This window comes from Ictidomys tridecemlineatus, chromosome 10, assembly GCF_052094955.1.
Source record: "Ictidomys tridecemlineatus isolate mIctTri1 chromosome 10, mIctTri1.hap1, whole genome shotgun sequence".
In the NCBI taxonomy this organism is placed as follows: domain Eukaryota; kingdom Metazoa; phylum Chordata; class Mammalia; order Rodentia; family Sciuridae; genus Ictidomys; species Ictidomys tridecemlineatus.
The window spans coordinates 130,840,618-130,867,075 of record NC_135486.1 but is presented as its reverse complement, the minus strand read 5'-3'; the positions used below and the strand labels follow the sequence as shown (position 1 = coordinate 130,867,075).

At 43.2% G+C, this 26,458-nt stretch overlaps 1 protein-coding gene and 1 long non-coding RNA gene across 2 annotated transcripts in view; one reads left to right on the top strand and one right to left on the bottom strand.

Moving 5' to 3' along the window:
* Positions 1 to 26,458, bottom strand: part of Dnah3 (dynein axonemal heavy chain 3) — a 158,467-nt gene that overhangs the window by 17,760 nt on the left and 114,249 nt on the right. The window contains exons 45-53 of the mRNA XM_078024272.1: positions 20,544 to 20,667; positions 20,294 to 20,450; positions 19,933 to 20,076; positions 18,309 to 18,975; positions 16,948 to 17,113; positions 15,195 to 15,411; positions 13,137 to 13,319; positions 7,194 to 7,392; positions 1,939 to 4,080 (exon numbers count right to left, since the gene is read on the bottom strand). Of these exons, the coding sequence (XP_077880398.1) occupies positions 1,939 to 4,080; positions 7,194 to 7,392; positions 13,137 to 13,319; positions 15,195 to 15,411; positions 16,948 to 17,113; positions 18,309 to 18,975; positions 19,933 to 20,076; positions 20,294 to 20,450; positions 20,544 to 20,667 (3,999 nt within the window). The remainder of the gene's footprint in view (positions 1 to 1,938; positions 4,081 to 7,193; positions 7,393 to 13,136; positions 13,320 to 15,194; positions 15,412 to 16,947; positions 17,114 to 18,308; positions 18,976 to 19,932; positions 20,077 to 20,293; positions 20,451 to 20,543; positions 20,668 to 26,458) is intronic.
* On the top strand, positions 2,895 to 26,342 carry LOC144367532 (uncharacterized). The gene is made up of 2 exons (XR_013427019.1): positions 2,895 to 2,995; positions 25,967 to 26,342. It is a non-coding gene; the product is annotated as an uncharacterized LOC144367532 (long non-coding RNA).

Below are 26,458 nucleotides of genomic sequence, written 5' to 3'. Positions count from 1 at the left end.
GTCTCAAAATGTGACAGTAATTGGAGACAGGTCTTTCACAGAGGCAGTTAAGTTGAAGGCAAGGAAGCAATCACAACCTACTGGGGGGTACTGGGGTTGTAGCTCAGTGGTGGAGTGCTTGCCTAGCACATTTGAGGCACTGGATTTGATTCTCAGCACCACATATAAATAAATAAATAAAATGAAGGTATTGTGTCCATTTACAACTTATATAAATAACTACAAGGGTTATGTGAAAAGTATGCAGATATGAAGGTGCTTCCACAAGCCAAAGATAGAATAATATGAGAATAAAAAGAAAATGACAGCAGTGGAAAAAAACACTAACATATTTGAAACATAGAATATGTTAAAATCCATGCATTCACAATAGTGCAGAAAAACCAGAGTGGATCACTGTTCACTTCGGAGATTGCCAGGGTGTCAGTTCAATATTATGAGTGCTGGTAAATAAAAAGAACCAAGCATCCTTTCTGCCCATCCTGTTTGGACTATTCAGGGTAAACCCAAGAGTTGACAAGGGAAAAGAGTTTCAGCTAATGAATGTGGAAGGAAGAACAGAATTAAAATATCACCATTTCACAGCCTCTAATGAAATAATGGATCTTGGTAATGATTTTCAAAGGCTGCTGAAACCATTAAAGTCAGTGGTTCCCATCATTGATTGGACACTAGAATTTCCTAAAAAGCTTTGTAAAACACGACGCCAGGGTTCCACCCTCAAGATTTTAATTTAATTGGTCTAGTGTGCATTGAGATCTCTCTGAAAGCTTCACTAGGAGGGACACAGAGCCAAAGAGGTTTCCTCTGAAGTCATCCAAACTGAGTCTGAAAGGGTCAGAGATTGCTCCCTGGCAATAATCCCTTGGTGCTCCCAGGAACCTGGAGCCTGTTCATTTCAGCTCTCCCCTCTGCCCTCCTCCCAGCAGCAGGGTGCTGCTGGCTTTCTACCTGGCGAGGGTAACAGCCAAACTCCTCAGCTCTCACAGGAGAGGGTCAATCTGTCTCTTGTGTTTCTTGTACTCTTTCTTCATTCAGCAACAGTGAAAACTAAAGCACTGAGAACCCAAAACCACTCTATTCCTGTCAATGACTCACATCCTTCTGTATCACCAGATAGTCTGGAAATCTTGGAATCGTGTATTTCTGGAAAGTTACACAAATCGGGTAAGGGGTGGTGACTTCTGGGAGGGTGAGAAGAAGGATGTTCCTACACTCCATGACGGGCTTTCTCGACCTTGGCAAGAGTGATGTTCTAGACGGGGTCATCTTTTATTGTAGGAACTGTCCTGTGCACTGCAGGCTGTCACGCAGCGCCCTCAGTCTCTGTCTTCTAGATGCTAGTAGCATCTCTCCTTCCAGTTGGAACAACACAAAAGTCTGCATGTGTTGTGCAATTGTCCTCCCTGAGGAGGCAAAATCCCCCTGCTAGAGCCATAGTCCTATACTTTTGTGCTGTTTGATTTTTTTTAAAACTATATGCAGTATTAATTATCCAGAAATATTTTAATTAAATAAGCCAGAGAATATTAAGACAAAGGTAAGCAATTAGCAGTCAGCAGAGTGAGTCTAGCCCTAGGCTTGGCCCTTGCAACATTTTTAGGAAAAATCAAATTTGCATGACTTACCAAGATTTTAAAATGGGTCATTTCTACATTTCAGGTCTCTCATGAAAAATCAGATGATCAAGGTGATTCTGGGTTCATCTTCCCAGATGGCACAATTCCCTGGGTGCTGATTAGTGTGACCCTTCTAGGCAGGAAATGAAATATTCACTCATCTCAGTCCCTGAGGTGGTAACAGGCTAAGGTGCCTGTTTCTGGCTGGGCCTTAATTAAGCCAGGCGAGTTTGTGATCCCTGCTATCAAGGACACACCCCTGTCAAGCATCCACACATTCTGGGCTTTTGAGATTCCTCATATAAGATTGTGTTCTTACCTGCCATGGGGTCTGCACCTGGAGACAACACGAAAATCAACGGTGCACAACAATTGGAATCCTTGTAGGATCCCTGGAGATCAAATGTAGGGGCTTCAATGTACACCTTTCCCATGTGATCGGAAATGAACTCCCGAATGGCCGGGACTATCTTGTCAGGCCGCAAACATCTGAGGATGACCATCCTGTCTAGTCCTTGGAGGGACTTCCAAGGTCCGGGGAATCTCTCTTCATGGGGCCAGGCTGAGTCATAGATCATCTTCCACTCCTTCGTATTTTGTGCCAAATGGACCATCAGGCCTCTCAGTTTGGGTAGCAAGGATGCCCGAACCACTTCTGCCCACGCCTTCTCAGACAACCATTCGGAAGCTGGGTTGGGGTAGGGGTTGTCTAGGGCAACACCACCGGTGAGAAGGAAGTACCACATTTCCTCATTAATTTCTTTCTTCTCTTTCAAGATACCTACAGTCAGCAGGAGGGAGAAGAGCAGCTTGTCCTTCTCAAACAGAGAGCGGCACACGTTGTTATAGATGCTCAGGGTGAAATGTTCAATGATGTAATTGATACGCTGTTGCAGGTCGTCGCTCTTCGCACTGTGGGCCAGGGAATGCATGTAGAGGTTGATGAACCACGTCAGCGAGTACTGGTACATGGGCTCGATGTGGGCCAGGTCAGAGATACAGAAGAATATGGTAGCAGAGTGCACAGCCACGGGCTTGTAGCCCATTCGAGTTGCATCGATCTCCATTTCTGTGGAGGAAGCTATTTCCTGCTTCTCAGAGATCTCTTCAGAGAGCAGTTTGGAGGAGGACAGAACTTTGATGGCGGTTTCGTCCTCAAGGATATTGCCCTCAGACAGGGAGAGGACCTCTAAGATCTTATCTTCAATTTCTTTTAACTGCCTCTTGTTCTGGGCACTTTCCACAATTAACATGTTCTTTTTTTCTTCCAGTTCTGGCTTCTCCTTGGCAGCCACGATGCCGAGGAGTTGGTCCTGGAGACCCAAGGGGGTGATCATGAAGTTGAGGAGACAGACTTTCACGGCAACTTCAGGGAGGTAATGTGGGTTCCTCAGACGGGTGGTGATGTATAACTTAAAATCCCTCGAGTATTCGATGATGTTTTCACCCAGCCTCATGTATTCTACCCCCTGCTGCTTAAAGGTCGCCTTGAGCAAGATGGGTTCGATAAAGGCATCCAGCTCTTCTCCCACGTTTTCCAGTAGGACAGGGGTGCCAAACTGCAGAGCATTCTCCAAAGTCCTTACGTAGGTGGCATCTGAGAACTTGATGACAGACAGTTTATTCACTTTCTCCATGTTCTTGATCCACTTATTGGCCTGACCCTGTGGGTCGATCATCAAGGCCCAACGTCTAGAATTAGACACGATGATGCCATTGTCAATGGAGAAGGAGTCAATGGGAAGCCCAGCAATTTGCCAGGCACGGATTTTGACAGGATCCCCTAATGTGTTGCTGAGACTGAAGTCACTGGAGCGTGGGATGACCCTCTCCTTACAGTCGGCCAACCACTCCTTTTGGCATTGGGCCCGATAATCCACTGTGAAGGCGCCCAGATAAGCCACGGTCCCAGAGGACACTAACACATCCCCTGTCAGATTATTATAGCGGATCCCCAACCGCCGGGCAGCTTCTGTCCATCTGTCCTTCTCTCCACCAAGACCACTGATTAACTTCTCTGCCCTGATAAGCTTTTGGGAGCAGATTTCAATGTTTTCCTCCAGTGCATTTTTTTTGGTGTTCATCTCTTCGAATTCGTCGTTCAAGGCCTGGAGACGGTCTTCCACCAGCTTCAGCTCTGCACGTTTCTGGTTTAGCTTCTGCATCTGTATGTCCAACTTCCCCTCCGCCTCCTTCAGTCGCTCCCGTTTGGGAGCCACCACCTTGGCCACGCGATCATACACCTCCATGGCCCTCACCCACTTGCACAGACCCTCACAGGCAGATGACACGTTTTTAATGACAGCTGGCTGGAATTCTGGGTGATCAATAAATCTTTCCCGGATCCGTTTCATGATGAATGGGGGGATATTGTCTTTGTCATATGTCTTGAGACTCTCCAAGAACTTCAGATCTCCAAGAACCTTTTTTGACACTCCCCAGAAATCTTCTATCATCTTACCTGTTTGGTACAGGAAACAGAGATAGACTGTTGAAGGCATTTTGCCTTCTACTCTCTACTCTCTACTGTCTGCCACTCCCTCAAAGTGTAAGCTCCTTCTTTGTTTTCTAGAGATGTGAAGTTCTGCACCAAGGCCTTGGGATTACAGGTGTGCAACACCATGCCCAGCATAGTTTCATTTGTTTACCTTTGTGGTGCTGGGATCACACATGCTAGACACACTCACACATGCTAGACACACTCTAGCACTGAGCTACACACTCCCTCCAGCTGACCTTCTCCACATCATCTCTGCTTTGTTTCTTGGACTTGGGCTACAAAGCACCTCCCTTCAATTCCTCTATGATCCCCAGTGCTTCACTACTATGAGTCCTTTGCCTAGGCTATCAGTGGCTGACCAGACCAAAGTTTTCAATTTAAAAGTTACCTCCATCCAGAGGTTTCCCTTGATTTCTCTTCCAAGGGGGAGGATCTCACCTTCTATCTCCCCCAGTGGCTCCCCGCCATTTTCTTTTTTTTTAAATTTGGAACTAGGAATTTAACCCAGGGATGCTTTACCATTGCTACATCCCCAGCCCTTTTTATTTTTGAGTCAGGGTCTTGCTAAGTGGATTAGGGACTTGCTAAGTTTCTGAGGCTGGCTTTGAACTTGTGATCCTCCTGCCTCAGCCTCCAAGCCACTGGGATTACAGGTGTCTATCCCCACTCCTGCTCCAGTGTCTTCTTTCCTCATCCTGCTAACAGCTCTGTTCTCATGACAGCATTTATTACATTCAGCCATTTTTTGTTTACTCTCTACTGTCTGCCTCTCCCTCAAAGTGTAAGCTCCTTCTTTTGTTTTCTAGAATTTGGCCTAATAGTCAGCTATCAATAAATATGAGTCAAGTGTTGTCTCACTATCCACATTGACAGGTGGAAAGAGTGACAGGAGCCAGAACCTTTAGTTGTGTATTTGGAATATTCTTTCCCAAGTCTGGGAGGCAGGTGGATGGAACCCAGTCAGTCCCTGTGAGGAATGGTGTGAGGCAATGGTCTTGGTAAAGCACCCTGTAGGCTTACAACTGGGAAGGAGGCCACCCATGGCCAGTCCTGAAATGAAGCCATGTCCTTATCCTCCTTAGCACCTGTTATGCTATCAATGAATCAAGTGAGTTTCAGATCCCAACCTGAAGCAGGGCTCTTTTTCTTGACATGTCAGAAAAAATGCAAGAATCTTTTCATCTCATGATACCAATCTAGGGTTCATCCAAAAAAGCTGTACTTTGAGACATTATAGTGACTGTGATTTGTTCATTCCTAAGGGCAAGCACAGCAACCAGCCCAGATATTTCCCATGAAGGTTTTTGGTTGTACTCTGCAAAATGATCTGCTTCATTTGAATTCCAGCTAACTCAACTGTTCTTTGTCTCCATGCCAACATACTCACTAAATTCTACAGGTTTGAGGTATATTACTCATGATTTGCTTAGATTTTATTGATGGATTCTGTGATGATCATCAGTGATCCAGAGTGAGACCTGACATCCATGACCTGTCCACACTCTGAATCTCAGTAGGTCTCAACCTGACCGCACCTTCCAACTACCCAGGGAGTTTATAGAAAGAATGAATGCTCCGGTTGCATGGCAGACAAATAAAATAAATCCCTCGAGACGTGGAGCTTCAGCATTCTTCAAACTCCTCAGGTGATTCTAGTACAGCCAGGATGCAGGCATACTGATGAGCTCACCCTTGCTCAGGCTGACTTTTTGTGTCTCTGTGGCTTCCCTAAAGAATTATTTAAGAAAGCCTGCTCCCCACTTGGCCATTTTTCAACCACCTTCACATGGTTGCTGGTCTGAAACGGGCCAGATAGGAGGAGATGGGAAGCATAGGGAAGCAGGAGACTGAGGATCCTAAATGAGGGATCAGCGATTTCTGACATTTCAGAAGCAAAGAAGGGATAGCAGGACTGTTTCCAGCACAGGAGTCCTTGTTCAGTTCTAAGGCACTGTTTATGTTTGTTTGTTTTGTTTTGTTTTTCTACTGGGGATTGAACCCTGGGGCACTTTACCAACAAGCAACATCAAGCCCTATTTTCTATTTTGAGATGGGGTCTTCTCAAGTTGTCCAGGCTGGCCTTGAACTTGCTGTCCTCCATCCTCACTTCCCACAAGTCACTGGGATTATAGGTGGGCACCACCGCACCATCTGGCTCTCTAAGGCACTGGTCTTAATACAAGGTCCTATAGCAAATTCACATTTTAAGGAGAATAGATATTCACTTATTTATAATAATAATAATAATAATAATAATAATAATTATTATTATTATTATTATATATTGCTGCTCAGTGACCTCATATAGAGAGTTCTCCTCCTGCCCCTCCTGCTCCTTCCTTTCCTCGCCATCTCTGTCTTACTCCTCCCTCATCCCAAACCACCAATTTCTCTCTCTCTCTCTCTCTCTCTCTGACTCTTGGTATATGTGTTTGTCTTCTTTCTCTCTCTTCTTTCTTTCCCTCTTTTCTTCCCACTCATTCTCTTTCTCCATCTCCTTGTCTCCACATGTCTCTGTCTCTGTTTCTTTCACTCAGCATTTCTGCCTCTTTTTTAAAAATTTACACATGACAGCTACATTTCTGCCTCTTAATCTGTTTCCATCTGTTTCTTCCTTCACATTCCTCTCTCTCTCTCTCTCTCTCTCCTCTGTGTCTCACGGTGTAGGTGTGTCTTTCCATTTTCACCTCTCTCTTTCTGTCTTCCTGTCTCTTTCTCCCTCCTAATTTCTCCCCCCCTTGTCTCTCTGTTCACTCTCTTATCTTTGAGTGTTGTGTGTGTGTAGGTATCTGGGTCTCTCTACATGTATTTCTCTAATCTTGTAGTCTTTCTCTTTATCTCTGCTCATGGTCTGTCTCTCTCTCTCTCTCTCTCTCTCTCTCTCTCTCTCTCTCTCTCTCACACACACACACACACACACACACACACACACACATATCTGGGAACTTTTCTAAATTCTTCCAAAACTCAGTGGTCCTAGCTGAGGCCTGTGACCGATGGGGTGGGAAGGGACGCTTGCATCCTTCCTGCCAGGGAAGAGCGGCCTGGATGGGGTAGGCTGGGCTGGGGGTTACCGGAGCCGCTGGGGTCTGGTTTCCTTTCCGGCTTCAGCCCCTTCATGACGCAGATGCTCTCCATGACCAGCTTGACAGGGCCAGGTGGGTTCTGCATCGACTTCACCAGGGAGATATCAGCAGGATTCAGGGTGTCCAGAGCAGCAAGTGCGGCCTCAAGGGCTGGCATGGCCTCAGCCAGGTCCCCCTCGCATTCGTTCTGTGGAGCACAGGGATGAAAGGAATGGGTGCCCAGTGCGCAGCATGCAGGGGTGAGGCAGGGCTCTGCTCCTGGAGAAAGCAAAGGAGGCAGGAAGAGGCACTTCCTGCCCAGATGCCCTTTAGGTCAGGGCCTCCCTACAGAACACTGGACTGAAGGGTGGCTCTGACCACAGCGGGCAGCATGAACATGAGCCTGGCATCTTGGGGCTGGAGTTTGGATATCCTGCACATTTGAGCATCCATTTTGAATGTGTTCTTAAAAAAAAAATTAAACATTGTTCAAATCAAGGCAATTAGCATTTCTATATCTTCAAAGATTGAAATTTACACAGGGAAATTTCAAACTCTTCTAGTTATTTTTAAATATATAATAAATTATTGTAGATTGTAGTTAGCTCTCCATGCTATGGAACATGAGAACCAATTCTTTCTATCTGGCTGTATTTTAGTACCTGTTACTAAAATTCCTTTAAAAAAAAGAGTCAGAAAAAGAAAACCTCTACTAGAATATTTTTAGATTGAACATGTCCAGAATGCTTATTAATTCTGTTATTTTGCTAATGGCTACTATTCTTTTAGTTGGAATTGAAACTAGTTGGATTGTATACATCCTTTCCTTTTATCTCCTTAGTTAATAAAATCTATAATTCTGTCTCTGAAAAAAAAGGAAAGAAATGAAGCATTTAATTTTTAACAAGTTCCCAAGAGGTACAAAGTGGGTGTTTCCCCTCCATCAATGGGGGTAGGTTGAGAGGAGAGCGAGTCAAAGATGAGCCTTAGAGGTGAGTGACAGGAGCAAGTTGAGGAAAGAAACAAGACCCGAGGGTGGAAGTCAGGAAGGGGTGAGGGTCCAAGATGGGGCTGGTGGGAACCAGGGTTAGTGGCATCAATGGCGAAGCTGGGCACAGAGCAGAGTTTCAGGCAAGGTGGGTTAGTGATGGGGAGAAGGATTAGAGCTGGGCAAAGATAGGGCTGAAGTCAGGGAAAACGAAGTGGTGTATGTTTTATTCATCATTTGCTAATTTAAATACACAATTAACACAATGGAGCATTATCCAGCCATTAAAAAAATGAAGTAGTGATGCCTGCTAGAACAAGGATAAGCCTTGTAAACATCTTGCTAAGTGAAAGAAGCCAGACACAAAGGGCCACCTGTTAATACAATTCCATTTATATGAAATGTGCAGAATGGCAAATCCACAGAGGCAGAAATTAGGTAAGTGGTTGCCCAGGGTTGGGAAGAGGAGGGTACAATAGAGAGTGACTGCTAATGGGTCTTATGGGGTGATGAAAATGTTCTAGAATTAGATAGTGGTGAGAGTTGCACAACTTTGTGAGTGTACTAAAAACCACTGACTTGCACAATTTAAAAGGGTGAATATTAATAAGCCATATGGATTATGTCTCATTTTTTTTAAAAAAACAGCTTAACATGAGAATATTTTAAAACCGAAAGGGACTTTATGGATTAGTTAGTAATCCAATTATCACATTCTATCAAAAATGAAAATTAAAAAAAAAATCCAAGGATGCACAATGAGTTAGCCAAGGTCACATAGCTGTTACTCACAGAGCCAGGATCTTGGCTCCCCACTCCATGAACTCTGTTAGTTCCCCAAGTCCAAGGAGTGATCACACAGCCACGGGGGAAGTGAAACTTCACAGAGAATGGCAATTCTTAGGCGAGTTAAAACAAGCATGTGTTGAAGTCTTTCTATCCCTCAGGGCTACTGTGATAGGCAAATACACAAAACCTTCTTACATGTGTGTGTGTGCACATGCATGATACGTATACCGGTGTGTATGTTGCAGAATGTTTCAGGGTTTCTGCTTCTCTACAAACATAAAACAATGTTTTATTTTGCTTCATCATATTGAAACTCCACACCCAGTCAACCACATCAGGTGTCCTATCAAAATGTACTATGGGATGTCCTGCTTCAAGTGGCATCAATGGCCCAGGTTTGGGGCAACTCCAGCTTGCTCACTCTTTATCTCTGGCACATGCACCAGATTAGAAAGCAAGAGGAAAAGAACACAGGTTGGTCCCTACTGTTTGGTGGCAGGGGCAGCCAAGGGTGTTGGCTCAGGAGTAGTTCTGGATACTTGGACATTTCAAGGATCCCAGGTGCCCGAGGCTTCACATCATCAATAGCTCCATGTTGCTTTTTTATAATGTTGCCAGACAAAATGTGGCTTGTGCATGCTTCATGCCCCCATTGTGCCCGGGCAGCTCCACTCCTTTTCCTAAGGGATAAGACCTGGATTCCAGCTCAGTTTTGGAGAAAGCAAGTTTGCCAAATCACTCAAAGGGGCCTCTCATTGTAGCATTATCTGTAATAGTGAGTCCCAGCATGGGCCGTGCCTCGGAGTCACTGAGCAGCATTAAAACATCCTTGTGGTCAGGCTCCACGCCCAGAGGTTCTGATTCATTCAGGCGGGGTGGGGTCCGGGCATCTGCATTTTTAAAACTCTGAAGGTGATTTTGACACACAGCTCTGTTGAGAAATCCACTTGACACCATCCAAACACAAAAAAACAAAGGGCAAGAGGGAATGAACTCCAATGCCCAACAGGGGAATGGCCACTTGATTGTGTGATATACCACCTTGAAATGGTCAGTATGATCACCATATAACATTTGGGGAAATGTTTGTGATAAGATGTTAAGTGAAGAAAACACAGCGTGGTGGAAATGGCAATTATACGATGACCTCTGTGATATAAAACTGTGCCTGTGTGTGGACAGGGATGAGAGGGCTAATTGAAGTTGAAACTTGAAATCGTTTCATATGTGTTGTTGCAACATTTGTATGATGAAAACCCTCACAATTAAAAATGGCCTGTGTCTTGGCAATGCCAGGAAAACCAGGGCTGTTAGTCCAATGAGCACAGCACACTCTGATGAAAGGAAGTCAGTCTGCAGCAACCCTGCCACCTTATCCTCATTAAAGGGGAAGAAATGACTCATCAGCTCCTGAAGAGCTGACCCTTTTAAGCCAACTGCTGCACTTGTGAGTTGAGTGTTTGGGAGTCTCTTTCTCTTATCCCAGTCTTCCCGTGTGAGCTCCACCTGTACTGTTGAGTCTCTAGCGCACAGTAGGCACCGTATTGTGCATCTGCCATGTGATGTCATTTGGAGGGGTTCAAGGTGAATGGAGGGATATTAGCATCCTCACAGGAAGGAGGGCTACTGACCGGAGGGGTTCAGAAAGGGAGTCTGGTCCACACCAAGCCTCAAGCAAACTGCAGGGTAAACACAGGTTTATTCCTTCTTCTCCCTGTGTGGTTTCTTCCACCTCCTGAGTCACCTCCAGGATGTCACTCCCAGGAGTGGGGATGGCGTGGCACAGCGTTCAACCTCACCCCTCCCACAAAACCTGAGCGGGCAGTTTACTGCCCAGGTGTGGGTGGGTGGGGATCCTGGGTCATCGCTCACCTTCTCCCACTTCAGCAATATGCTGCCTCACCTGAATCTATGGAGCAGAATCCTGGGTGTGAGGTTCCCCTTCCACATGGTCCCCACGTGTATGAAAGGTGGACCTTTGTCACACGTTGTACAGGGCAAGGAATGTCGGCTTTGGAGAACAGCTAACCTGAACCTTAAACTCTGGCACCTGCTACCAACTTTACCTGTTTTCCTCTTGGTACCCCCATTTTATAGATGAAGAAAGTGAGGCTGGGGAAGGGGGCGGAGCAAAGGTGGAGCCCTGACGTGCCTGATCTCATTCTGATTCTCACAGAATGCCCAAGAGGTGCAAGTTCACGTGGCTTCAGGGGGCAGGTGGGTGACATGAGACTGGAAAGTGGGCTGAACAGGGCTTTGGTGGACTGTGACACGCAATAAACCAGTGTGTACCCTATGCAGCTGATGGGTGCAACCCAGGAATGCAGGATTGATGTTGCCAGAATGCCTGAGTTTTAAAGGGAAAAGCTAATTATTTGAAATTTTTATTTGAAATCTCCTGATTTTTTTTTTTTTTTTGTACTGGGGATTTAACCCAGGGGTGCTTTACCACTGAGCTACATTCCCTGTCCTTTTTTAAATTTTAATTTTTATTTTGACACAGGGTCTTTCTAAGTTGCTGAGGGTCTTGCTAAATTGCTGAGGCTGGCCTTGAACTTGCAATCCTCCTGCCTTGGCCTCTCATGTTCCTGGGATTACAGGCACGTATCACTGTACTCAGTTTGAAATGCCCTGATTTTTAAAAGTTGATAACTGTTTCTATAAATATAAAATATTATGTGCATTACAGTGTCCATGTGGGTCCTGGGATGCCAGCTTGCAATGGAATAAGGGTCAAATGCCTGGGCTTTGGAGTCAAAGAGCTCTGGGTTTGAATGCTGATTCTGTCACTTGGTAGCTCTGTAACCTCGGTCTTGTATCGTGATTTTCTCATTGGGAAACTGGGAATGATGCTACTTGCATTGTAGGGCCACGTGAACTAAGGGTGGGAGAAAATAACCTCCACGATGAAAGAACTTGGTCTATTGTGTTCACTCCTAGCTTTCCACCTAAAAAAGTGCTAGCACATAGTAGGAGTTCAAAAAATACTTGTTAAATGAAGAAATACCCACTAAAACACCACAATGCTGATAAGCATTAGCTATAATTATTTGGTTATAGAAGGCACATTACCCACTAGATTATGGTTCTTGGTGCCTGATAGTCACTGTATCTTGGGGGTGGGTATGTTATTATTCTCTTTATTATGGTAACCGTCACCATTTTTATGATTTCCATTTGCTTTCTGTCCAAGCCACTAGAATCATGAGTAAGCCTTCATAATCCAGGGTATCACCCCCCCCCCCAAAAAAAAATACACCAGAGGCTAGGTCTCAGAAACCATTAGAGAAAAGCCAATTTGAAGGCCTGTCCTTTTGGAGAAAATGCCCATGACCTATTTAAGTAAGAAGGCGGACACAGGCTACTTCTTACAGAAGCTCATGTTGAAGAATGGTGGAAAAATTTCTCTAAGTGCCAAGAAAAGAGTGTAGGGACCTAAAGATAGTGCCATGAACCTTAGATTCTAATCCCACCAAGTAGCTCTGCAGCTCTGGAGGGCCATTTCACCCCTGACCTCATTGCGATCAACTCTCAGATATTGATACCTGTCATTTCTAAGTCTCAAGATGTTTGTGTTACTCAAATGGAATTGTGTGCTCCAAAATGCTTTGAGAAATACATACCACCACATCAGTGTCAATCAGATTTTCTTCTAATATCTGAATGTAGGCTAAGATCTTCTCAGAACTTTGGTATAAAAACTACCTTCAGTAGGGTCTTCTAGTGTCATTTGACAGATATCTGTTCCCACATCTAAGACATGACAGAGATGAAGGAAAGAGATATTTGGATGCCTAAAGGAGGAGCATCTGGGTAGAACAGCCAGTGCAAAGGCCCTGGAGTGGGAGTGTGCCTTACGTTTATATAAGGAATAGTCAGGAGGACTAGCCAGTGTGCCCAAGCAGAGGGAACGAGAGAAAAGTAATAACAGAAGAGCTAAGATCATGTTGTGTTTTTTTTTTGGCTTTGATTCTGAATGAGACAGAGAATGTTTGGAAAATGGTAATGATTCTTGGAGAAAGTCAGGTGTCAGAAAGCCATAATTCATTACTAGCTGTGTGAAGGCAGGAGAGTGGCCTACTCTTCCTGAATCTCAGGGGTCTCATCTGCAGGATGGGCGTGACCATGCACATCCTGCAGGGCTGGCTCCCTGCTCTCCTTGCTGCTCTCCATACCTTGATTCCCTGGGCAACGGCGGCAGCAGCGTTGGCCTCTTTCTCATCGGCCTGAACCAGAAGCTTTTTGGCATCGGCTTTTCTAGTCTCCTCTTCAATCTTCACCATCATCTTAGCGGTCTCCTCGGAGGTTTGGATGAGTTGAGGTTGAAGGGCGGTCAGTTCTACTTGCATGACGGCCACCTGGCAAGGACAGAGGGGTGGGAGGTTATCCAGGGTCAGCTGGGTCAGTGCAGAAAATGGCAAAGTTGGTAAGAGTTGACCGCATCTCCAACAGATGCAGAAAGTATGGACTAATGATTTGGACATGGTCACGGGTCACATTTGTTGGTGGTGTTGCTCTCCTTGATTTTTTAACACTTAGTTGTTGAATTCATTTGTGTGTTGGGGTTATCAAGCTCTATGCTCGGTGCTAGTTATACAATGGCAAACTAAACCAATTTTAAAGGAATAGTTTCTTCCCTTGTTCTTTACAGTGTTGGGGAAAGATAGAACAAAAGCAAATTAGGAAATTTTAAAATAAAAGCTGCATTTTTTAAAAAGCTATATAGGAAAATACACATATAAGAGGTGCTAGGGATTGAACCCAGGGCCTTGTGCATGCAAGGAAAGCACACTCTACCAGTTGAGCTATAGCTCTAGCCCTAGAAGGCACCTTTTTTTTGGGGGGGGGGCGGGTACCAGGGATGGAACTCAGGGGCACTCGACTACTGAGCCCATCCCTGGTCCCTTTTTATATTTTATTTAGAGACAGGGTCTCACTGAGTTGCTTAGCGCCTCGCTGTTGACTTGCGATTCTCCTGCTTCATCCTCCCAAGCTGCTGGGGTTACAGGTGTGTGACATCACGCCTGGCAGAAGGCACTTTTATGGTATAATTTCCAATAGTGCTGAGGTCTGAACGTGTTCTGCCTCCCTACCGTTCACATGTTAAAGCCTAATCCCTAAATCAAGGCTATTTGGTGATGCAGGCTTTGGAGGTAATTAGGTTAGATGATATCACGGAGGAGGGGACCTCGTTATAGGATAAATGACCTTATACAAAGAGGAAAAGACATGAGATTTATCTCTTCCCAAAGAAGGTGGCTATCTAAAAGCTAAGGACCCCAAGTTAGACCCAGTAACCTCAGAAGCAGAGCAACAGAGGCCACCTCTGGTGTTGTCTTCCATCCCTCTGTTGGAGTGTTTGGACTTGTTGTATACAGCACAGGCCAACCCACTGTCAATCAACCCATTGCCTCAGTTCTTTACTGGTGTTGTCTTCCTGAATCTCACAGGTCTAAATTTAAGAAGTGGTAAAAATCCACTTCTTAACATGGCTCTAATTTTAGATGGTTTGTTAAGTGGCTCCAAGCTCAAATCAGTTCATAACTCATCTCCAAGCACTTTGCTAAGGCGTGTTCTTGTGTCAGCTTATTTAATTCTCATGTTAGCCCCCATGCAACAAAAATTGTTATTATGGCCTTTTTTATAGAAGAAGAAACTGAAGCCCAAAGAGGTGAAATAGGTGGTAAGTTGTAGAGCTGGAATTTGAGCCCAGGTCTGACCCCACAAAGCTCAGCTCTTACCCACTTACTTTATCCAGTTCCCCACAAGAACGGGACAAGTGAGATACTTTCCCCAGGCACAAGCTTAAAGGAGCACAAAAATACTCAGTACTGGGGCTGGGGTTGTGGGTCAGGGGTAGAGCGCTTGCCTAGCATGTGTGAAGCATTGGGTTCAATTCTCAGCACCACATATAAATAAATAAAATAAAGATCCATTGACAACTAAAAAATATTTTTTAAAAATATTCAGCCCTCCAGATAAGTAATACCTTATTGGAATCTTTTAAGAAATCAAAATTGGTACAGAAAAATCCACAAGGAACAAAATATTAAAATCTTTCATAAAGGCAGGATCCTGTGGGATCAGAAGGCAAGTAAGGTGGGCTCTGTAAATGCAGGCTCAGATCCTGCCTTTATTTAGTGCCCTTGTAATTTCTATGCCTGAACAAGGGCCTCACCACATCCACTGAGTCCTGGACCTCTAGGTCTCTGTTCTGTTTTGGCAGTGCTTACTTGGGAAGCTGCAAAATCGAGTTTCTGCAAGCCTGTCAGGTAGCGGTTCCGCATCATGTCCACTTCCTGCCTCTTGATATTCAGGAGCGTCTTGAAGGTTAGAATCAGCTCAAGGTAGGAGGTGGGGGTGACATAGTTGTGTCTTCGGAGCGTGTTGTAATAATCAACTGACAGGTTCTTCACACTCTCCTGAAAATATTTGCACATAGAGACGACCCTGCCAAGGACACCAAGGTGGTTAGGCAGGACCCAAGTTCCTACAGGGAGACTTGGCTCAACTCTGGTAACAGACATGAGGGCATGAGAAGGCACATACACTGATTGTGGCCCATTTAGAATGCAGCAGGTCCTCATAGAAGAGGCAGCAAAGGATGGAGAAGGTGAATATTCTTACTAGGATGATCTTAAAGGTCATTTCTATCCTGATCCCTTTGATAAGTCACTGGAGCTCAAGCAGGACTTGCTAACCTTCAACAGTCTGAAGAAGCTTTCTGACTACACAGAATAGTGTTTTTTAAATGCATAAAATAAAATATATAAGATTACCAAGGAAATTAATTATATTGAAATAGATTTTTCAAAATATGTTTAAAACCAAAGTTCAGATACCATAATATGTATGTTTATTAATACGTTAAATAGATTTCCTGGAAAGGGTCAAATAATAAGTATTCTAGTGTTTTTGAGTCACATTCTTTCCTGTCACAACTACTCAACTTGGCAGCTGTAGTATGAAAACAGCCATAGACCAACCATGTGTAAATGAATGGGCATGACTTTGTTTCAGTAAACCTTTATTGACAAAAACAAGGTGTTGTTTTGAATTTGACACCTAGACCATGGTTTGCCAACCACTGTATTAAATAACAAGATTGGGCAGCAGGTCTAAAAAACAAACATGATTTTGAAGGAAGTGATATATGGAGGAAACTTTAGTGATTAAATCAGTTAAGAAAAGAATTGTGATTCCCACTGGGAACAAAGTCACAGGCTCTACTAATCCAACTGGGGTTTACTGTTTATATTCATCCTTGAAGGAAATGCAAAATACCAGCTGGGTGTGAGTGGAAATGGAAAGATGCAATTCATCCCCAGTCATATTCCCAAACAAACCAGATTCTACCCATGAGCCTATGGACCCAGATTGATGGGTTTTGGTCTAGAGAATAAAGTTCAAAAATCTCCAAATGGAACTTAAGAACATTGATCCTCTGACCCCTGTCTCCTTTGTTCTTCATTCATTTATCTGAAAAACCAGCCATGGAGCCTACTATGTACCAGGCACCTGCTGGGCACTCAGGATGTAGAAGTAGACACGGTGGGTTGACTGATCCTTGTTTTCATGGAGTACTCATGGTGGTTTTGAATCAAAACGAGGTGCTGTTTTTAGCACATCTGTGCTTTTCACATAAAAGAACATATTTTCACCCTGGCATGAATCAATTTTCATCCCCTTGGCAGCAAGACGTGACTGCATGTCCTAAGACTATTGAAATCACTGTATTGTCAGATCCAGGTCCTCTCAGCTATGACGATAATACGTGCCCAGGCTCCTTCTGAATAATGCATTTTTTTTTTCTTTTCCAGAAAAGGTGCCTTATTAAATATCTAAATAAGTGTGATTCAATTTAAAAGTGTTCAGACCTCTTCTACATGTAAATTAAGAAATCTTTAAAACAATAACATAAGTACAGCCCACGTAAGGATTTTTAGCTTAGAATACTGTGGGTACTAAAATGTGGCTAACACTTACTCTGTCCGAATATCATCCTCAAGCTCCACATCCTCTAGAAATTTGTTGGCCACCAACTCCAGGGCGTCTGTGGGCCAGGACTGGAACCAATCAATTGTGCAGCAATTGATCAGCGAAGGGAACATCCTCAGGCGGTTTCTGAAGGCATCCCCAATTGGACTCATGGCTAATGAAAAGTCGACTGTGTTAATTGCCTTCCTCCAAGGCAGGGAGGTGAAAGGGAACAGGTATTTCCCAGGGTTCTGGTAGGGCAAGGTAGTGGGTATCATGAGATATTTTCATGTAACTTTGTGATGAGATTGCCATGTATCACAACAGCCTCTGACCACCCTCTCAAACACACCATTATCCCTTATGGATCCTTGGGGCCTCTTAGTCAGAGTGGAGCCCTTTGACCTACTTGCTCTAGCTATGCTGACTCTGACACAAGGGAATCAGAGACATCTCATATATAGTTACTTATAGAAGTTGCCATCAGCTAATTTCTGACCCTGTCTTCATATGACTACAAATTTTGCATTCTACATTTCTAATTCCATTCATTATTTACAGATTCTCTCAGTGTGGTTGAGGAAGCATGATGCATAGGTGGAACTATGGGGTGGTCAGTGTGGCTCAAGAACAGAGAGAAGAGGAGCTTGGTTTGAGATGAGGGTACAGAGGATACAAGGGATAGTCTGATAGGGGGCCATATGAGAATACAGGTTAGAGAATTTGACCCTTATCCTGATGGAAAGCAATTAGAGAGAGTATATGTGTGTCTATGTGTTTGTGCACACACTTACACATGTACACACTGATGCACAGATACAATGATCATATTTGCAATACATAAAAAAAATCATCCTGGCTCAGTTAAAAAGAAAGCTCTAGAATGGACAAGAGTGGAGGTAGAACAGTTAAAAGGTTTCAGAGGTGAAGTCTGGGTAGGATGACAATGACTTAGCAGATGTGAAGGTGACAGAGATGGAGATTAAAGGGTGGCTATGACAGGCAGCGAAGAGGTAAAAATCACCAGGACTTGATAAGGAGAAAGAGGTATTAAACACAACTCCTAGGCTTCCAGATAGATGGGGGTGTCTTTCACAGAGAGAACATGAGGTGTTGATCTGTGCAAGGCTAACGTGCTAACGTGTGGTCTTTCTCAAAGGAGAATTCAGAGAATTAGGAGAGTGGAGCAGGTGTAAGTTGTTAGGTAGTTGTTAAAGAGTGGAAGAAGTTGCTAGAGAAACTCCAGGCTGAACTTGGGGTAGTTTGGTTGGTTCAACCATGGGACCATGATAAAGGGATTGAGTTTAGGGTTTGGAGAAGACCCTAAAATACTAGGGGAGAAAGGGTAAACTGAGCTTGCTTCTTCTCACCAAGCACAATGTGGAGATTCTTTTTCACTCTCTCAATAAAGAAGTTGTACATGGAAAGAGGAGTGACCTCTATCTTCTCTCCTTCTGTCCTGGCGGCTGATTGCATCTTCTCCACAATGTCAGCCTTCTCATCAGCTGGAAAGATATTGGGCACATCTCCCGTGTTCAGAAGCATGTTGATGTCCTCCACAAAGGACTCATCCTTGATCTGGTTATCGGCAAAGAGGAACACGGTGCTCTTGACAGCCACCCCCACCTGCAGCATGATCTTCTTTAGGTCCTCACGCCAGTCGTTGCTTGTGTAACTCTTTGTGATCTCAATCTGGTAGAGCTCATAGGAGTTCATGAATGTGGACAGTTTGGTGGCACTCTGCCGCCCGCTGCCCCCAATGCCCACGAGGAGCAAGTGGCCCTTGTTCTGCTTCAGAACTCTGCAGATCCTGGAGATGTGCTCAATGGCAAATCTGAACATGACCAGGGACATGGGGGCCTTGCTGACGTTGTTGAACTCTTCCAGGTAGTACTCCATGACCGCTGTGAGATGTTTTAGGTCCGTGATCTCATCATAGATTTTTTGATCACTTTCTGGCTTGGAGAAATCCCCAAAGAAGAGGCTACGGATGTTATCATCAACAATCTTTCCAGTGGGTGACAAGTGGATGAGCACCTGTGAGAAAGAGGAGTTTTCAGTTGGCCACTCGGCTTGTGGCCCTACTAGGCTGGCAGTGGGAGGTGGGGAGGGGAGGGAGGAGGGGCATGTTTGTTTCTTCTGAGCACATCCTTAAGGCATGGTTTCTCAATAGCTGCATGTTTTAAAAATGAAATATGTGCATCAGATGGTTGTAAAAGACTATGGTGAAAGGACATTAGAAAGAGTGTGAAGGGGAAGGTTGGTCTATTTACTAACCACTTAAACACTGGTGGTCAAGTTGGAAGGTCCCTAGAGAGAGCAGAGGAAGGATGGTATCATTTTTCAAGTCCTTCCTCACTCATCAAACAGAGGTGCAGGCACTACCCCTGGCCCCTGCTCTGTGCCTGGAGAAGGAATGCTTTAGATGTTTCTTCTTGCTGATACTACAGCCTGGCATTGCTTTGCACTGGGCCTCTGACTATAATATAAAACGCTTCTGCAAATTTTTTATGGAGAAATCACAGCTTCTTAGCAATGGGGGTAGAACTACAGGATGCACATATATAGTTTTAAAAATTTTTTTTCTTTTATTAAAATGAAAAAGAAAATATTCACAAATGGAAGATCATTATAATCTTCCATTTGGGCTTTAATAGGGCCTCAGTCAAACCATGAAAAATCTTTTTTCCTCCCTCAACTCTCAAATAAATTGACCCTAAAACTGCTTTTTAAGTTAATTATAAACAAATAACATCATATATGAAACCACTGTGAATGGATACAACTTTATGTTACTATAGAAATGAAGCCAAACTGGACCAAGTAAAGTATCACCAAATCAAATGACCAGCTGATGGATGCCCGCAGTAGTATTTCCTGAGATTCAGAGCAGAGTGGTGAGTCTCTACTGGGAAGGGAACTGGAATCTGAGACTAACATGGTCAAACACTGGGGACCATTTCTGAGGCCAAATTGTCACAGAATCTGACTTACCTTCTCCACAGTCTGCTTGAAACAACTGGAAGTGGTCTCTTTCACCATGTTAAAAAAGACCTCTCTGTCCTCCTTGTCAATCAGGCGATCATAAAATACCCTATAAACCTCATGGATCCAGAGCCGGATAAATTTTTCAAAATCCTACAAATCCAGAGTTAATTATATGAATGAGTGGAAGGTGGTATCTGAGGTGATAGGTCTCAAGCAGTATCTAAATTCTAGGATTGAGATAAAGTGTATAAAATATTTAGCATGATGCTTAGCATGAACTAAGTGCTTAATAAATCCAGCTACCCCTATCATTATACATCTAAGCATATTGCTGAATGCTCGTGGTCATGAAATGATGGGGGCTCACCTGCAGGTGGGTGTGAGGGCACAGCAGTACCCCCTGGATCACCCTTGAGAAGTCCCGCAGGTTAAACACATAATGGGACTTGGAGGGAGTTGGCAAGAAGTTCTCTACTGCAGCTCTGTAAATTGTCCTGGTCGCTTGTACCATCATCTTTCCATGCCTTGGAAGGAGGAAGAAGGCCGATCATTCAAGAAGGGGCCAGAATGGAGAACCACCGCCCCCCAACCCAGGTCAATATCCAGGAAACTCTCACCTTAAAAATGCCACATCGAATCCTTTCCCAAAGTGCCAATCCGAAATAGAACCAAAAATCTTGGTTAAAATGTCATCCTCAAAAGCACTGATGGAAATGATGTTCAAATGGCGAGTGAATCGACCTGGAGAACACACACATTCTAGTTTGCACACACTCATGCTCCCTGGACCTAGTGACCTTGGGACACAGGACAGTTGGGTTTCACTCTGCCTTCATGTTCGATTGCTCTGCTGTCCAGCATGTCAGCCTCTAGCCTTATGTGGCTATTTAAACTCAAATTAATTAACATTAAGTAACATTAAAAATGGATTTCTTCAGTCTCTCTAGCTTCCCCTCAAGTGCTTGAGAGCCACACAAGGCAAGTGGTTATTGCACTGCTCAGTACAGACACAGACCGTCTAATGATGACAAAAGGCCTGTTAGCAGCATTAATCTAGTACACAGGATTATGTTTTAAAAATTAAAACAAGAAATAGTTATTCAGAAATAGTTCTGTAGGAAGTACCTCCTTCATTCATTTATTTTCCATATACCAAATTCACTCCCTTCTCCAATTAACCACTATTAATTTGGTATCTTCTGGGAGGCTGATGCAGGAGGATCACAAATTCAAAACTAGCCTCAGCAACAGTGAGGTATTAAGCAAAGCAACTCAGTGAGACCCTGTCTCCAAATAAAGTGCAAAATAGGGCTGGGGACATGGCTTAGTGGCCAAGTGCCCCTAAGTTCAATCCCTGATACCCGCCCCTCCCCACAAAAAATTGATATCTATTAACCTACCTACTCAAGACATCCATATCTATCTACCTATCTATATAAGCTTTATTGATATATCAAAATTAATTAACGTATTATATAATTCACCCACTTAAAGTACATAATGCAATGATTTTTAGTATATTCAGTTTTGTGTAACCATTACTACAATTTTAGAACATTTTAATCACCCTTAAAAGAAACCTTGTACCCATTAGTAGTCATTCCTCATTTTCTTACCATTTTCAGCAACTAATAATTGCTACTTTCTATCTCTCTAGATCTGCCTGTTATAATTTTATTTTTTAAAAAGTTTCATTATAAAGTAAGTCACAGATTTAGAAAACTACACAAAACCAATGTATAGTTTAGTGAAGTCATTAAATCCCGTTACCTCCATCACCCAGGACAAGAAACAGAACTCTGCCAGTCCTTCATAGAACCCCTTCCATGGGCACCATTTAGGTCATAGCTCTCTCTCTTTCCTCCTCCAAAAAGTTATCACTAGCTGGGTGTGGTGGTGCACACCTGTAATCCAAGTGGCTTGGGAGGCTGAGACAGGAGATTTCCAAGTTCAAGATCAGCCTCAGCAACTTAGTGAGGCACTAAACAATTTAGTGAGACCATGGCTCAAAATAAAAAGTAAAAAGGGCTGGGCGCAGTGGTGGCGTGGTGGCACACACCTGTAATCCCAGCAGCTCTGGAGGCTGAGACAGGAGAATTGAGAGTTCAAAGCCAGTCTTAGCAATGGTGAAGTGCTAAGCAATTCAGTGAGACCCTGTCTCTAAATAAAATAGAAAATAGGGCTGGGAATGCAGCTCAGTGATTGAGTACTCCTGAATTCAATCCCCAGTACCTAAATAAAAATTTAAAAAAGTAAAAAGGGCTGGAGATGTGACTCAGTGGTTAGGTGCCCCTGGGTTCGATTCCCAGTACCACCAAAAAAAAAAAAAAATCATTATCCTGACTTTCCCTGTAATTCCTATGTTATATTTCTTAATGGTTTTCAGCACTCAAATGTTTATTCCTAGGCACCAGAGTTTAATTTCTGCCAATTAAAAGTACTTTACATATCTTTAAATTGTTTTTTAATCCACAGGATTTCTCCACTCCCCATTTCTCTTATCTGTTGTGGATCTAGGTTGTTTGATCTGTAGAATTTTGTTGATTATATACTCCTGGTGCGATTCACCATGTTCCTCTCTCTCTGTGTTTCCTATAAATTTATAGCTGGATCTAGAGAGAATCAGAGCCAGGCTTCATCTCCTTTGGCCAGACTGTAAGTGCTGGTGCGTTCCTTCATCAGAAGGCACACGATGGTGCTTCTCGTTTGGTAATGCTGGTAGCTACTTGTGCTCAATGGCTAGATCCATCAATTCACAGAGGACTGCAAACTGATGTTTTGAGTTATTTCTGTTTTCATTTTTAAAAATGTTTATTTTTGCAGTGCTGGGGATCAAATCTAGGGCCTTATGCATATTAGGGAAACATTCTACTACTGAACCACGTCCCCTTTTCTATAGAGACAATTTCCTCATTTACTATATGGTTATATAGTGGTACATATCATATGAAAAAGGATAATGTGGTGTACACCTGTACTCCCAGTGACCCAGGAGGACTGTAAATTCCAGGTCAGCCTTAGCAATTCAGCAAGACCCTGTCATTTGTCAGTAAATTAATAGAACTGGAGAATATCATACTAAGTGAAATAAGCCATTCTCAAAACATCAAAGTCCAAATATTTTCTGTGATAGGCAGATGCTAATTCTCAATAAGGTATTGGGTTAGGGAAGAATAGAAGTACTTTGGATTAGACAAAGGGAAATGAAGAGATGGGAAGGAGAATGGGAATAGGAAAGATGGTAGAATGAATCAGACAATACTATCCTGGGTGCATACACAATCAACCTAATTCTACATCAGATATAACCAGAAGAATGAGCAGTTATACTCCATCTATGTATAATATGTCAAAATACACATTCTACTATCATGTATAACTACTTAGAACAAATAAAAATTATTATAAAAATAAATGATAAATGATTAACAACAACAAAAAAAGACTGAGGATGTAGCTCAGTGGTAGAGCACTGTCAGCTCAATCCCCAGTACTGGTGTGTGTGGGGGGGAGTGGTGGGGAGGAATGTAAATGCTTGATTCTGTTTATTAGTTGTAAACACAATGAGTTGTTCCCTATCAACTTCTGAAGTTGACCACCTCTGATTATGATGATTGATTATGCTTTCATGGATTAAAACATATTTTGGCAAACATCAATACATTGAAATCATCATCACTATTGAAATTGAAATGTTCTTATCTTTGGTCAGTGAGGGCCTCTTTCTGTTGGCTACTGAGTCCTTCTGACATACCTCTAGTAGTCTCAGACAGCTTTCTCACTATCTGGTATATCAAGAAGCGACAGGCTTATATCATATGTTTCCTGACCCAAACAAACAGTCAGTCATTTCTACAAAAAAAAAAAAAATCCTGGTTTCTTTTAGCAGGAAATTGGATTTCAAGATGGCAATCTGGGTGGTAAGCCTGCTTGTTGTTAGTGAGTTGATCATTATTCCTAGACCTTTTCAGTGGCTATCATGGGACCTGATGAATTATTACTGCATTTCTAGCTCAAGTCTAAGACCACAGGGCATTGACTTAACTACTTGTCTATTACATCTTGATCTTCTTCCCCTTCTATGCTGAGACTCCAGGACACAAGGGATAAGAGAAATAGAAAACTGCATAATTACTCATTTGTATAATCTCACTTGGCATACATAATGCCCTTAGAATAAGAAATATAGTACCACTGCCAGTTTTTTTCTTTTTTTGTATTAGGGATTGTACTTGGGGCACTTAACCACTGAGCTACATTCTCAGCCTGTTTTTTGTATTTTATTTAGCGGCAGGGTCTCACTGAGTTGCTTAGCACCTCACTAAGTGGCTGAGGCTGGCTTCGAACTTGAGATCCTCCTGCCCCAGCATCCAGAGCCATTGGGATTCCAGGCATGTGCCACTGCACCAGGCACCAATGCCATTTATGATAAATTTTTGTATGCTTTCTCCCGATGACCCCTCCATTTTAGATTGTTCTGTATCTATATCACTGAATCCTGTAATCTCTTCCATACACATATTATAATCTCTCCCATTTAGTCTTAGTTGAACAAGTAATCCTATGTTTTATGCTTAATTCCTAGTGGTTTCATTGATCTCTGTGTAATATTTTGATTGTTTGAACATCATCAGCAAGGAGATTTCTAAGAAAGTGCTTATGGATATAATAGTTTCTGTGTTTTTGTATGTTGGTAAGAATTTTCCTTTTGGGCTGGGGATGTGGCTCAAGTGGTAACGCGCTCGCCTGGCATGCACGGGGTGCTGGGTTCGATCCTCAGCACCACATAAAATAAAATAAAAGATGTGTCCACCGAAAACTGAAAAATAAATATTAAAAAAATTCTCTCCTCTTTTTCTCTCTCTCTCTTAAAAAAAAGAATTTTCCTTTTATCAGTTAAAGGTTCTGTTATCTAGTTATCTGTATTTGTGTGGGGATTTGGGAAGATTCAAAACCTGAGTTGCCGTTGCTGTCATTTCCTCAAAATTCTTCCTTAGTTTTTCACATATAGATGTGTAAATTTATAGTTTTCATGTGTATACACAACATAAACACAAAAGATATTATCTGTCTGTACATATATACACTGACATATGTAGGTTTTGCTTTTTTAAAGGGAATAGAATAATATTTTATATATTATTGACGTGGGACCGTTGTTAGCTATGTGAACCTGAGGAAGTCACTTAACCTTTTGATGAAGGGATAAAAATAGTACTTAATGTTGATTTATGTTTGCTCAGTGTTATACGAACACAGACCCATGCCAAAGGTGCTCTCAATACTATGTTGCCTCAGCCTCAGTTTCCCCATCTCAGCCCCAGCTAATTCTCAGCTAGACAGCTGGTTCTCTGCTGAACACAATTTCTTCAACAATCAGCACCTGGTATGATTGTTCCACGACTGGGTGGTATGGTAGAGACAAGACTGCTCTGCCAACCAGGGACGTGGCCAAACCTCCTCCCTCACAGCTGAAATGGCTCAGCTTCTTCACCAAGTGACAGCTCTACCTCGTCTTCATTCCTCCTGACTCTTACATCAGAATTGTTAAGATACTCATCAGATTGCGTTCACTTCCAGGGAGTACCAACCCAGCAGGGTCCCTGCTTCCCTACTGCCCTCAAGCCTGCTTAGCGCCCTCTCACCAGGCACCCCCACAGGTCTCTCTGCTACTCGGAGACCCTCACTGTGGCCAATTAATATGCCTAATTTCATTGACTACAAATGTATTCTTGGCCAGTGCTGGACATTGGGTTTTATTATTGTTTTTTTCCCAAAGATCATAGCTGAAAACTGTCTGCTGCTATGTGGGATGGAAACACATTCCTTTTTGAACAGCTAAATCTTAAATAGAAAAAAGTAACACACCAAGCGCCTTCTCACTGGTGAGAGCAGTGCTGAGTTTGTGGGTGCCAGGTTCCTTAGATCCCACCATAGCTAAACCCAAAGCAAAAGTGTACCTCAACTCTACTCTGGAGGTGGAAGGTGGTGGTCTGGGCACTCAGATGAGATCATCCTCTCCATTTCCCTTATTTTACAGATAAGAAAGCCTCGAGCCAGAGAAGAGAGATTTGTCCAGAGTCACAGAATCCAAGTCCAGAAATGGAATGAAATTCTTAACCAAAGATGGCCATCAAAGTATAGAAACATAGAAGTGGATGGATCAAGTAGAACCTGAAGATGATTTCTGAACTGTTAGATGATGGGGAAATTTTACTAATTTATCTGCTATTACTATTATGTATTTTGCTTTGGCCACTTAACAGATTTGTGTCTTGGCAACCTGAAGAACCACAACAATTCCAAAAGGGGACTCTGTCATGCATCCCTCGTTAATGTCGTATCTGGCTTCCCCTCCTGGAACTTTCCATATGCTGAATTATCCCTATCATATGACACCTTCTGTGTCTCCAGCATCTAGGGATGACTTCCTGTTGTCATTTCCCATCCTATCTCACACATCCTACTTCTCACAATGTGAAGTCTAGAGCTGACCCCAACCCCTCCAGCTGTGTGCTCCCTGCTCTCCCAG